General features: G+C 31.2%; 1 protein-coding gene across 2 annotated transcripts in view; it reads right to left on the bottom strand.

Annotated features, from left to right (window-relative positions):
- Positions 1–7,973: 7,973 nt before the first annotated feature.
- LOC106462620 (transmembrane protein 231-like) overlaps positions 7,974–15,212 on the bottom strand; it is a 36,174-nt gene continuing 28,935 nt past the window's right edge. For both annotated transcript variants that reach the window (XM_022389935.1, XM_013922562.2), the window contains exons 5-7: positions 12,833–12,914; positions 11,580–11,685; positions 7,974–10,038 (exon numbers count right to left, since the gene is read on the bottom strand). In XM_022389935.1, the coding sequence (XP_022245643.1) occupies positions 9,882–10,038; positions 11,580–11,685; positions 12,833–12,914 (345 nt within the window). In that variant the 3' untranslated portion in view covers positions 7,974–9,881. The remainder of the gene's footprint in view (positions 10,039–11,579; positions 11,686–12,832; positions 12,915–15,212) is intronic.

Below are 15,212 nucleotides of genomic sequence, written 5' to 3'. Positions count from 1 at the left end.
GAAAAATATTTGGGGGTACTTAACTTTTTTCCAGGTGTATATATTACCAGACGGCATTAATACTTTAGCGTGAAGTCATTTTTTTCTCCTATAGAAATGAAAACACTAAAAAGTTAATGCTATTGGAACACTTCAATATACCGAAATTCGCAAATTCAGTGAACTAAATCCATGAGATAAATTCTCTGTCTCTGTTTAAAACAATTAAAACTCAGTTTGATGATAGAATTGTAACTGTGCTAATGAATGAATTCAAAATATTTTTTACCTGGAAGATCTAATAAAAACATAAATGAGAAGGGTATTACAACAATGAATGAGATGAAAAATCTTACCCTTGTTTATAGCGGGATGAAAGACTGTGGAAAATAATCAGAAAGCTTATATCATTGAATTTGAGGTTTTGTAATAACTGTTGTTTTAAACAGTTTGATATAATTTATGATCTATTTTAAAACACCTATATAGTTTGACTAAGCATAAATAAATGATCAATGTAGATGATAAACAGTTTATAAATTCAATAAAATTAATATCGAAACATTTGAAATTGATGAAAATACTTATTCATCAAAACTTATTCTTGTTAATGCTTATAAAAATGAAAAGACTGGATAATCCATTCAAGGAATCTCCTATATATATATTGAAATACAAAAAAGGATGGAAATACGATTTTTTATCAATACTTTTTGTGCATTTTCACTAATTGTCAATTCACTGTTATGTTGGAATCCTCAACTATATTCATTGATTATTTTATCATATCAGAAAAAAAAGAATATAACGATGTGTCTATCAAAAAGGTATTGCATTCATACGGCAATATATATAATTTGTGAATTTTACATGTATTAACAACCACCAAAGGGGTGTAGTGTATATAGTACTGTAGCAATGTATATATGTGGTTTCTGTCACACTTTGATCTACTAATTCAAAATGTAAAATTTTAGAAAATATCAATCTCCAAGTTAAGAAAGAAACCCCACGTCCCTAATGGGGAGGCAAAATTGAAAAACATAGAGAGCAAAGCAACGAAAGAAAAATTTGATGATTATCATTTTCGATTTCTTTTCGGCGATTTTGAAACCTCTTTGATGATTTTTGGATGTTTTTAATTATTTTTGGCTATTTTTAATGATTTTGACCTATATTTTGATGTTTTTGGGCTATTTTTGGTATTTTTTAACATTATTTTAATTCATTGGCCTTTAAGTGTAGCAGAAATATTTTATATACACTACTGACATTCGAAATCTCAACACACAACAATCAGCAAATGAAGGTAAAATCACGGAAGACCATTGCAAAGAGGAAACTACAAGACCAGCAAACTGGCACAGACCAAAGAGAAACAAAACACGAAAACATCCACCAAAAAAAACTTTGGATTTCAGACCAGTGAACCCATATTAGAATGAATACCTAAAGCAAAGAGATCCAAATCGACACATCTATTGATCCAGAGCCCGAAGCCGCAATTAATGGCACGCTTCTTTGGAAATTCCTAAGAAAAGGTTGCCGATTTAGATATATAATTGAGCCTAAACCTCTTTAAAGAAGACTCTAAGGTTAGTTTACTTAAGAAGCCCTGAAACGAATCATCGGTAAATATACGTTTATGGAAAAAAGCTTAATTTCCGAATTAATTACTTACATTCAATTTATAAATTAATCTGTATATATCCCTGTCGGAAATTAAACTGTGTAAATGACATGTAAATATGTAGAAAACGAGAGAATATTAGAAACGGAGAGAGAAACATAAAGGTTGTGGTTAGAGAAACTTCTGTCACTTCAACATATAATTCGATAACTGATCTAAAAGTATAAATTAATATCTTAAACAATACTTTTACATTTAGTAAAATAAGAGCTTAGCAGTGTCCAAACTAACGTGATTTTTTATACACATTTTACACGTTATTTTAGTGGAACTTTAGGCAGATTAGACGTAGTTAGTTTGAAAGCTTTAGTGGCCGCAATTGTCTGTTGAAAGAAAAAGAGATAATGTTGCAGCTTCTGTAGTGAGACCTTCTGCAGTGCCCCCAGCGCTAAGTCTGTGGACATATAACGCTATAAATCGGGTTTCGATACCAGTAGTGGGCAAAACATAGATAGCCAATTGTGTAGCTTTGTGCTTAACTACAAACAAACAAACTAGCCTTCCTTCTGCAGGTCATTTTAGGTATTTTCCTCTTTCTTTCGTTCTTGGAAGGTATTTAGGTTTAAATAAACCAAGGATGCTCAGAAATTAAGATCTCTCTCTTCGTCACTCTATTGGTTTATAAGGTGTTACTATGTAGAGGAAAAAATTAACCTTATAATAATTAGCTTTATTACTTGACTTTCGTTTCACCGCCGCAACAGGATGGAAGGAAGACAGCCGGAAAAGCATCACTAGTAAGTTCTAAGTGCCCGAACTGCGTAGACAAAAAATATTATTAGGATCAAGGATTAGGATTATTAATGATTCTACCTTGGTTTTAGAAATGATTGGTTAAATTCTGGGGGAGGAGAGGGAATAGGCGTCGTCGTGGGTGTAATTGTCATTTGAGGTTGTTGCAGATGGGACATGTGATCCTTGGGTCAGGCTCCAATTAAAGGGAATAACACCACATTCAAAAAATATGTTGTGCTATTCAAAGTGCACTACTTAAACATAAATGGATCATGTAGACCCTAGTACGCCTTTTTTACGTTATTACAAAGTAAATTGTTTTTCTTATAAACTTTAAGATATATTGTATTTAATTATATCATTACTATTCCCTGTAATTTAAATGTCTTGAATGGTTAGTGAAAGAAACTTTATTACAGTAGATCTATTCAAAATACTGTAATCTTAAACAAAAAACCAAACATCAACAAACGCAAAATAAAGGTAGCCATCATGTTTGAACAAAACTACCTTACTCTAAACCAACACGACCAGGTGGTTAGGACGCTCGACTCGCAATCTAAGGGTCGCGGATTCGAATCCTCGTCACAACAAACATGCTCGCCCTTTCAGCTGTGGGGGCATTATAATGTTACGGTCAATCCAACTATTCGTTGGTAAAAGAGTAGTCCAAGAGTTGGCGGTGGGTGGTGATGACTAGCTGCCTTCCCTCTAGTCTTACACTGCTAAATTAGGGACGGCTAGCGCAGATAGCCCTCGTGTAGCTTTGCTCGAAATTCAGAAAAACAAACCAACACCCCGGAGTACCAAGATACCTTTACTAAGCTGGTAAGCAATCTACGGTCATGTGACCTCTTCGTTCTTTACTAATATATATATTCCCGTGTATATGCCAACTACTTGACCAAAGCTTGTTTAAACGTTGTACATTTGTAACAAACTTTTGCACACTAAAGCTTGGAAGGTTTGCATTTAAGAATGCATGCTAGTGAGCACACATTATTATCTTTAATAACACTTTGATCCCTATAGTTAGTTGTTTAGTAGGGTGCATCAAATGCCCCAACGTTTAACAACTCCATTGTCCCTAGTCTTAATTCATGATGTTAAAAAAACACGTAGATTCAAGAAGTCTTGACAGAAATGAATAAAAACTCTATAACCTGAGCGTTTTCGAAAGGTGGACTTTTCTCCTTCAAGGGAAAACTGGGAACTTTCGTCTAGTTTTAAAATATTCCATTAGCTAAAAGCATAAGTACTAGGCATTATTCTCTAATTCTGAACTTAGTTAGGGGGTCCATCTCAGGTCTGTTTATATTAACAGCTTAATGAAAGGTATCAGACGGACTTGACATCAAAATCATAAGGTTAGCTTGATTGTGACAACATCAATTTTCAGGTTTGGTGTCCAGTCTGACTACTTTCACTTTCATTCTCACCATTTTCTTCAAAATCGCAGTAAATTGATGGCAAAAACTTCACAAAAATTGCAGATCTATTAGAGTTGAACTGTGAATTGACCAGCCTAAACCTGCTATTTTCAGCATCCAATTGGTGGTATGTGAAATATATTTTCATTGAGGATTAAGCAAAGATTATCAGGCTTCCAGTAAAGACTTGACACATTTTGGGTATGCTAAGCAGACGCCCTTAGTCAGGCAGTAAAGACTGTGTTACAATGGAATTAAAATAAACTAGAAAAAGTTTTCATGTAGACGTATCAATTTATTGTTTATTATCGTTTATCCGAGTCCTACTTTTAATATCACTATCCTGTTAAGGATACTTCTACATAAAGTATCACTGCAATATTGAGGATATTAACTCACTGATTCGTATATGTTTTTTCATAGCTAGTAGTCTGTACGATCACTGAAATTTAATTAGTGACTAGTTACTTTGTTAAGCCACTATTAGTAGTATAAAACCACTAAGTAATTATTAACTAATAATTAAAAATATTAGCAACAAATTAATAACTAGACATAGATATTGGCTACTAAACATGGCAATAACATATCTGATCACCATAACCTTATTATAGTACTAATATTAAGGATATAATCTCACTGAGATCTAGATAACACCATAGGACAGCTTGTGTTTTTGTGACAAAAGAATACGCAATAAACATGTAATATTAAATTTAGGGGAAGTAGCTAAAAGTAATCGTCTGGTATTTTTGACAGAAAAGTAAGAAACCTACTAAAAATTAATCAGTTGTTTTAAGTGTAGTACATTGAAATGTGTAAATCGTGGATTTTGAAGTGTGTGTAATTTTTATAAAAAGCCTGAACGAGCATTAAATTTATAAGTATCATAATTTATCATGGAAAATGTAGTAAAGTTAAGCACTTTATAGTCCATGTTTTTCTTACGATAATCTAATAAATTGATTAAACTTATCTCATTGCAAGTTGAGAAAAGTTCGTTTTTTTATTTTTGTTTATTCACAAGTAACTATAATGAACAAAGTCAAATTTTCAGTGTGACACAGCTATCGTGAAACGACAACACGAATCTGTTTTGAAATATGTATTCCAATACACTTTTGAGAGCCATCATTGTTACTCTCCATAAAAGAGCCTGTAATTTTGTTGCATTGTCTCAGGTTGATCTGGTTATCTAAGCAATGTTTAGCAAGGTACTCCGTTGAGCTCATTTTGAACAAGTCAGCGATGCAACACAGGATACTGAATAATAAACTGTAGTTGCTGAAACCTATCTTTCACACATTCAATGGATGTGTCAACAGTATTAAGAAACTCCCTTGAAATTTTGTTTTGGATCAAGTTCAGTCAATACCACTTTAATAGTAAACTCTTTTTTTCGTGAGTGAATCTGCTATTATTGTGAAAATTTTCTCAGTGATTTCCACTTCTTTTGTAAGCTATCCTGCATCCACCATACATGTATTTTTCTAAAATTGAGTATATATTTCTACATTTAGTTACAAGTTCTAGATGAAGTGGAAGTATCTAACACCGAACTGTGTTAATCTTACCCTTAAGCAATAACACACAGAGCACAGGACAAGTATATTTTTCACACCTGACATGTTTGACAGAAAATTCATTAAGCTGATCTCAGTAGGATGTCTGACATATTGGTTATATGGAAAAAAAAACAAAGTAAACGGAAGATTTATTTCCCTCTTCTGTTAATGTGGCTTACCTGATGAAGTGGTATTCTGGAAAGTTTTCAAGAAGCTTAAAATTGTTATATGGATCTAACCAAAGCTAGTTTTTATTCGGTGTACGTCTAGCGTTTATCAGATTAGACTTGATATCCAGATAAACTGATGTTCAGAAAGAAAGCCAAAAGTTCCATAAATTACAGGTTCAAGTACTTTAAGGGAATAATATACTGAACAAAAACAGTAGAAAAAACAAGCAAACAGAAGGGCAGTTTTAAACAAAATTCATTACCAACAAACACAGTGTGAGGTTAACAAAACTGACTGGGCTTCTTTTGTATGGTTTAGTACTGAGTTCAGAGATGAAAAGCTGCAAAACTTGAGACCAAGAAAAATTAAGTGCAAAGTCAAGAGAAAGAACTATGGAAATGCCTGATTTAAATAACCTAACAAAACAAAGGAAGTCAGTTATCCCACAAGTCCACATATTACACACTTCAACCAACTGTCTACATGCAGTCTTCAACCAAGTCCCTTTAAATAAGCTACATTCCAAGAATTAAGAACAAACATTGTAGTACGTAGCCTTTACCGATGTAAAAAAAATTAGCACATTTTTACAATCTTGGGACATTCAGTCAACAAGGATGTCAATTACATATCCACAGAAGTTAGCTTACAACAAAGAGGTATTGTCTTTGTCATAGACAATTTCACGTCATATTTGCAAATCATAGTAAGCGTGTATTTTGTTTCCAAGAAAATTCTGTGTCCGATATCATTCATTCTTGGTCAAATTTGATCTATTTCATAGTATGCAGATATATTCACTTGTATCTTATGATCTTGATAGCTTATCTGTTGAAACCAGTTTTACCTTAGAATATCAAAACAGTCAGTGCTGCCTACATTCATTACGTTAAAACAGCAAATGTTGCTAGTCAGTGTTGCTTACATTATTTGAGTATGAGCAACCTGCATGTAGAATTACACAGGTTTCTAGTTAGTGCTGCTTAAATTCATCAAATCTGAACTTATACACATTGCTAATTGGTGCTGCTAAAGTTCAGCAAATGCAGACTTACTCTGCCAGTTGATGCTACTTAAGTTCAGCAAATCTGGACTTACATACATTGCTAGCTAATGTTGCTGCTTAAGTTCAGAAAATCTGGACTTACATATGCTGCTAGTTAAAGAAATTAGACTTTCAGAGAAAAATCCCCTTTAAAAACTATGGCAGTAATTTATTTACTTGGCAACGTTTCGAGAAAATGATCTTTTTTAAGCCAGTTTTTAAAAGTGACTTTTCTTTAAAAGTCTAATTTCTTTATTTTATCACCTTCACATTTTTCTACTTATTTGTTCTCTGCTAGTTAATGCTACTTAATTCAGCAACTCTGGACTTACATACATTGCTAGTTAGTGCTGCTTAAGATTTTCAAACCTCAACTATATAGTATGCTCATTAATGGTGATCAAGTTCTTCAGTTGGGTACTGCTTAAACACTTCTGGTTTGCAACTATTCAGACATCTAATAAACACTGCTTATATTATCTTTAACCTATATGGTTGGGAAGGATGAGAACCTTGAGTTAATTCTTCTATATGATTATGAAAGATATTAACATAATCTACTGCTCGGAGGTTAGAAAGGATGAGAACCTTCAATTAACTACTGCTATGTGATTATGAAAGATAATAATATAAACTAAGCTGTAGCTATGTGATTATGAAAGATAATAATATAAACTAAGCTGTAGCTATGTGATTATGAAAGATATTAACATAATCTACTGCTCGGAGGTTAGAAAGGATGGGAACCTTCAATTAACTACTGCTAGTAGTCAGTAATGTTTAAAACCTCAGTTTAACTACTGCTATGTGATTATGAAAGATAATAATATAAACTAAGCTGTAGCTATGTGATTATGAAAAATATTAACATAAAGTATGAGGTAGCTATGTGGAGAGGTAGGTTTAAAACCTCAGTTTAATTGATTAAATTATCTGCTTAAGGTTTTTCAGCTCTATAGTCATGAATTGTAGGATCTCATATATCAACAGTTGAAAGTATTATTTGCCAAAAATTTTAAGTTTATTGTAGTGTTGAATAAATTATTAAGATTCTGCAATTATTTTAAAACTTTATGTTTGAACACACATATCAGTGATTACGTGATGAGAAAAATATAAAATCATAACAAAATAATATGATTTCAAAATAAAATATTTCAGTTTTAGATAACAAAGCTGTTTTGTCTTAAAGCAACCATGAAATAAAATTTTAATCAGGTATTTGCAGTAAGATAAACTAATTCAAAAACTGACAGGCTTTTAAAAGTTCTTCACAAAGAGAACAAAATATATATACATAATTGAATGATTAATACTGACTGTGAAAGATGCAAAATATAAATACTCATAAAAAATGGTTGGAAATGAAATCAAAACTTTAATTCTCCCTTGAATTGAGATGATTTCTGTTGTTACAATGAAGTGTGTGGACAGATCTTGAAAACAATTCATGAAAAGAAACTGTGAAATATAAGAATCACAACAGAATCACTTTTTAGTCATGAGAAAAAAGAACAAGTGAAAAACATAAAACTTGTTACTCAAACCATAAAACAAGTGAAAAATCTCGTTTTATCCACTGAACATTATATTTTTACATACACATAAATACAAATTTACATCTAAACATTATGTTTTGGGATATAATAATTGCTTTATTTTTTTCAATTTCAAACTGAATGTAAGCTACGGTGGGACAAAATAAGTCTAAAAGTCAGGCTTAAGTTGGGTATATTTCTTTATATTATGTAGCACATAAATATCCAATGGATGATGATATAAACCAAATGTGAGTGAAATACAAAAATAAACATTAATCACTGAAAATTTTTAAAGTGTAGTTGCAATGTTAAGATTCCTTAAAGCTGATTAAACATATAGTATGGGACTATCTACTTTATTTCAAAATCATCTAAAAACATTGTAATAATTTGAATGGTCAAGTTAACATAGCAGGGTCAGCATTGAACAAGTTATTTAGAGATGGCTTCAAAGATTTTAAAACCTTATTCTGGCTAAAACAAAAGTGGCATTATCACTTTGGGTTTACTCCATTTAATAAGCAGATTTTGTTGAATAAGACCGATGTCTGTAGGTTTACTTTCTTCTTGGAAATCTTCTCAAGAAGAAAGTAAACCTACAGACATCGGTCTTATTCAGCAAAATCTGCCTACAAGAAAATCTGTCACCAAAGTATACCAACATTCCATTTAATAAATAAGTTGTTTAAAATATTGTTTGTTTGTTTTTCTTAATAAACACTGGTAAATAAAAAAAATCTCCAAAGCCAAGTCTGATAATTATATAAGAGGTTCCACTTTTTAAGTAAAATATTTCTTTTTCTTACAAATTCTATTTGTTGTATAAGTTCTGAATTGGCAACTTACAACACCCTAATATCACTGCTGAAATTTGTTACACACTTAATACAAAAGGATACTGAACACAAATTTTCTTGTTAAGCACAAAGCTATGCAAATAGGCTATCTGTGCTCTGCCCACCATTGGTATCATAACATGATTTTTAGTTATAAGCCCTCAGACTTATCACCGAGCAGCAATTGAGAGACCAAACAAAAACTAATGAAACAAAGATGCAAATACACATCAAATGCCTTGCACAGACAATAGAACATTACCGAAATTGGTTCAGCACAGAAAGCTAAGATGACAACATTTCAGAATAAGAAATGTTACACTTTGTGTATAAGGTATTTGGTGATGATGTTTGATGTGGATTGTGACTAGCTGGTGGTGTTCGAACCTGATAATTAGGTGCTTCTGATTCATCATTGGTTGATGAAATGGTTCTGGTTTTGATTTGAATGACAGTGATAAATTGTCCATATAATTGATTAAAGAACAACATATGTTTGGAACTTATATTGCCTATGAGATTTCCACACATCAAAATGAATATTACAGAGTAAATAATACTTTGAATATCAACTATAAATATTTACTTCTGACTTATAAACATTTTATTTTAATCAATAAATATCAATGTCAATTTACAATTTTACTTGAATGAAAGTAGATACTATAAAAGCTAGAATGCTATAGAAATACAGGTTTGTTAAACAATATGATTACATTCATATGCAACTTACAGAACAGTGGTAAATGAGTTATAACTTGTATCAATTCATTTCTTTGAATTACCCTAAAAAAAAAAAACAGAGACCATATACATGAAATACCTGATGAAATAAAAACTAGCTTTAATTTTCACACATCTAAACTTTTTCTCTCCTTTTATATGATTATTAGTGTTTCTTTAGAGGATTATCAACTATGGTGCTGAACAGCTGATTTCTGAACACAAAATCTTTAATCTGGTGAATGATATATAGAAAGATTAACAACATAGCTGCATACTGAATCCAAGCCCATTTCAAAAGCTGCCAAAATCCAGTCTTGTAGCTGGGAAATTGTTAAGAATGTTTTAGTAATGTTTTTCAGGGTGATTATTTCACCTTTTGAAATACTTAATGACTATTACACATAACTAAAACATCACACTGAAATTTAGATATAATTTTCACTCACTCTTATTCCTAAGCATCAGCATAAAACACTGTCAAATTGATGAAAAATGGACTTCACAAGTTAAAAAAAGGAGCACAGAAATATTAGTCCAAAAATCTTTCCTGGCACCTAAAATGTCCATGATTATGCACAGGTGTCACAATACTTCCTGCCCTGCATGTAAAACCAAAATTTATTTACAGTCACAAAAACTTCATAATCAATTCAATATTAAAAATATAAACTAGATTACAAACTAAAATGCAATATGCAAACAATACTTTTTCTTTGATTCCTTCGTATATAATAAACAGGATATAAAACACAGTCAACTTTCTCAAGCACACATAATAGGTTGATCATTCCTAAATATAGAATTGTTTCTGAACGAATTTCATCAAGTACTTAATAAAAAGAACCCTTTCAGAGTGAGCCATTGAAGAACCAGGCATGTCAAAATGCTTAACAATTTAATTATAAGGTGGAAGTAAACATACAGAAAGTATTACAATTATAAAATATGTTTAACCCCAAGTTTGTAGCTTAACCAGGCCAAATTCTCAGATCAGATCCAGTAGTACTAATTTTTCACATTTTGTTGGTGTATCATTTAGACCAAGTATAAAACATTCCACAATCAGCATAAAAACTGAAACTGATTTTGATACTACTTCCAAAATGATTGTTGCTGATCTATTCCAATAAGGATTTACTGCTAATTTCATTGTAAACTAGGCCAGAAATGTGGATATTTCATTGCAGACAATTATCAAAAGAATTTAAATAAGAGCAGTACAGAGAGTACATGAGATACCATCTAGAAACTAGTTCAGAAAAGGAAAAAATGAATGCACTTCAAGGTAAGCTTCATTGAAATTGAAAACAACAAGAACTTTTGCATTTGAATAAGAAGATATCAAAGACGGTTTTTTTCCCTTTTCATCTCTGGTTTTCCTTTGTATTCTTTTTTTGGAAACTCTCTTTGCCCCTTTTCCTTAATAGCGTTCTTTCAATGGATATCCAATCAAAGTCACATCAAATGCATTTATTGCACTTTAAACACCTTTCCATTTTATATTACAACTAATAAGACATACAGAATTGTTTTCTGATGCTTCCATAGTGTTTTACATTTCTTTTATATGCTTTAAAAATGAAGCTGCACAGAAAAAAGCAATTGGCTTTTGACCAGAAAATATAAAACATGGTAAAGTGAAGGGCAAGAATGTTGAATAATTCTCCACAGCTATCATTTTTGTGCATTTTGAAAATTTTCTGGATGTTAAATAGTTAAATTAATCACTAATCTGGATATGAGCAAATTACAAATTTATGTTTAAAATTATCCCCTGAAAAGAAAATCAATCAATTCACACAATATTTAGTAGCAAAACTGATATCCTTAATACAAAATTCTACTAAAGCAGTAAGGATACATAATTGTTTCTTCTGGGTAAAGAATGTTCAAAGAAATAATGAATGGTTTTTTTGCTCCTCTTCCTGTTTTCCAGTCTACATACTCATTCCCTAGGTATGTAGTAACTAGAAAGAAAATACAAAATATCAACAGAAGCTACAAAGATCAGTACAATATTGAAATCAACTAATATGTACAAACTTATTTTCAGAAAATTGTTTCAGAGAGTCCTTTTCACAGCTTCTAGCAATTCATCTAGATCTAAAACAGCAGTTCTAAATGTGTGTTCTGCAGGCTTCATTCAGGTAGTCCAAAGAAAGGTTTTATAATTAAAGAAAGAAAATGGCAACATAGCATACAGATCCCATTGTGGTCCCCTTAGATAAAAACAAATATTGTCCACAAACAAAAACTTTTGAGAACCACTGATCTAAAACATATTTATGGTTGTTAAGGGACATTGTTAGCAAATGCATAACTCAAAGCTATGTTGTAATATTCATTATTCTGCATTACATAATAAGTTGAACTGGCCAATAAGCAGTACTGCTGGCCATACTATTAAACTGGTCATATTAAATTGGAAACTAAAGAATATCAGCTATTAATGTTGGACTAGAGTTAATGAGTTCTGTTGGTCATGTTGGACTGGAGTTAATGAGTTCTGTTGGTCATGTTGGACTAGAAGTTAAAGAATTCTGTAGATTATGTTGGATTAGCACTGGAGTTTTATTTGTAAGGTTGAACTGGAAATCAAGCAGTACTTACATTCATGCTAGTCTAGAAGTTAAAAAGTACTGCTATTCATAGTAAAGTTTAAATATTATAAATGAATTTTTAGAAAATAAATAAAAATATGAAGTCTCTAATTATATAATATTTTCAGGCTTATGAGTTAATGGTCTAAATATCACATGTCCTAACAAACCACACTATAAAATGGTGCATGAAAATGCTTGTACTTTATATAAACAAAATAGCAACTGAATATTTTACAGACATCTAAGACTTTGTCCTTTACTAAACTATGGCAATTATTAAACCTACTAGTGTAAATTGGAGTAGACTCACATTTCATTCGTAACTAAAATTACAAATACTATGATGCTGAATAACTTTTAAATCTTTCATTGTAAATCTAGAGTACAATAAACTAGTGCCAATTTTTCTCCTCTTCTACATTATATTTTTAACTTACAATGAACTCAAGAAGGTGAATTGCATGAAGAAAAAGTTGTCTTTTATATTCAAGAATAAGAAAACAGTACTCACCATTTCGTCTAACATATGAATTTAGTATTTTTTCTATTGTATACTTCTCAGTATTACGGTCATTTGTATCAATAATAGGTATCTGAAATTAATAAACAAATTATATACATAAGTCCATTAGATAATACATTCATTACTTGTGTTACCAAGAATAAAAATTATTATTAGAATTATAACTTTTTATTTTAAAATACCATGTAATAACTGATGTACTCATTCAATGCACTGAAAACAGAATTCCTGAGGAAGTAACACAGATACATATTCCACCCCATATGTCTTTTCATACCAGTCTTCCATCATATAATTATTTAAACAGAGGATAAGGTTTGTTGTAGCAGGATAAACACCACTGGCTAATTTAAGAACAAAACAGCTAGAATTTTCAAGAATTTGATCTTAAGTAGAAAATGTCTGGATTGAAAATGTACAGTCAGATCAATTCTAATTTGACAGATTAATCAGGTGTATATGTTGTAAAGAAGGCATTAGTCTTCCAGTTACAACTAAAAGCTTCTCTAAAAATACCTTTACAAACAAGTGTGTAAACAATTACCTAGGTCAAGTGATATTTCTATAAGTTTCATGAGTATTCACACCCTATGTTGCCCATACAAAATGTATCCCTAACACCTGTGACCTTCTCAGTCTCCCAGGCTGTGCTGCCTTTTGTTGCCATTCCTATGAAATGATTAACCTAGCAAACTCTCTGACCCAGACACATTCTTTCCACTACCATCTGGTTGTTACATAAATAGAGTCCAGGTCCTGTAGCAGAGAAATGGGATAAAAACTGCAAAACTGGTTCCAACATGCATGAGCTGATTTGGGTTTGCAGCTACCAGTCCCTACTTTTGACCATTAGAATTGACTAAAGCTTGCATCATATCTCCCTTGCAACTTTCTAAGAGATACAAGTTTATGCTAATTAGGTGGAACTTACAAAGTTCACAATGCAGGTGTTACTTTCTACTTCCAGCAGTGCACTTACAGTCTACATTTTCCTGCATCTTTAACTGCACTTTGTACTAAAGCAATGTTAAGGAAATATTTAGAAAACTATATGCTTATAAAATATTTGTACTTGATTAAAATATTCTTAGAATAATCAAGCTTCTGTTCATAAATTTCATTTATGCCTGAAAATTTCACCCACTCATTAACATTTCAAATTGATCAACTTGAAGTATCTTGCACTACTCTCACCAACAAACCCCAAGTAAAAACTAAGTTTTCTTGTAGACAGTATGAGTCTCTTCATTACTTTTATTCTTCCATGAAAAGTTCACTACCTGCTAAATGTTTCAATGTCAAAATTGACAGGTTCTCATAAAAGTATCGATAAAAATAACAGATGTGCTTTATCTTCAAATGATACCTTACAGGTCAGTAATTACAGTTAACCTCATGACAGTCTTAGCATTTGTTCCATTAACAAGCTGTTTAACTCTCTCAACACAGTCTCAGTCAATTTGACCATGTGACCATTTATACTCAATCTAAGTCATTATAGATTTAATACTTCTAACTTTCAATATAGTATGTATATCTTGACAAAATTTGGCAGTCTTTCAGTTCATATTATGTCTTTCACATACAAAACATCATATTTTTAAGTGAAGTATTTTGAATACAATAAAATAAAAATTTGTCTATCAATATATTGAGTATATTTGTTTTGAATAGTGCATGCGAAAAGTAAATTTCATGTTAAAATTAAAAATACTTTTCCTCATCTCAAAAATCTCAAATTTCCTTTATGTAATCCCTAAAACCTCCTAAATGCATTTCAAATGTGTTTTTTCAGTAAAACTTTATAGTTTATCTGTTATTTTCTCTACCCTACCTCAAAATGAGATTGGTCAATTTGAACGACCGCATAACCTCCAAAACAAAAAATTAAATAAACCTAAATTACCCTTTTTTCCTTCTAGAATGACTTCAAATTGTAAAATGAAACTACATTCGTTTTCCCAAGTAGTTCTAAGTTTGTAACAGTATACATCTATTTATAATTATATTTTATTATTTCATTGCCATTTTAACAGTGTCTAACTACTATCTGTGCTATTATAAGTTGTAAATAACTTGGAGTACATGCAGATCATGAAATCGAATTACATTACCCACGAAGCTGTTCGCGTGTGTACCTCATGAACCATTTGAATCATATCATTATTATATATTTTACCTAATCTAGTCTTAAATAACTTTGAAAGATCTGTATTTTTATAGTTTAGTTACTTTTATAATAATAAATAAAGAATAAATATGAAAAACAAGAAATCAGGTAATTACCCAATCTTCTTTTTTCTTGCTCTTGTGTTTTCAAGGAGAGTTAACCCTATTTTGTTATTTTATAGATAGTAATGCCCTTAAT

Source organism: Limulus polyphemus, unplaced genomic scaffold (assembly GCF_000517525.1).
Source record: "Limulus polyphemus unplaced genomic scaffold, Limulus_polyphemus-2.1.2 Scaffold1209, whole genome shotgun sequence".
NCBI lineage: Eukaryota > Metazoa > Arthropoda > Merostomata > Xiphosura > Limulidae > Limulus > Limulus polyphemus.
The sequence above is the reverse complement of the archived record's forward strand: the minus strand, read 5'-3'. Positions and strand labels throughout refer to the sequence as shown.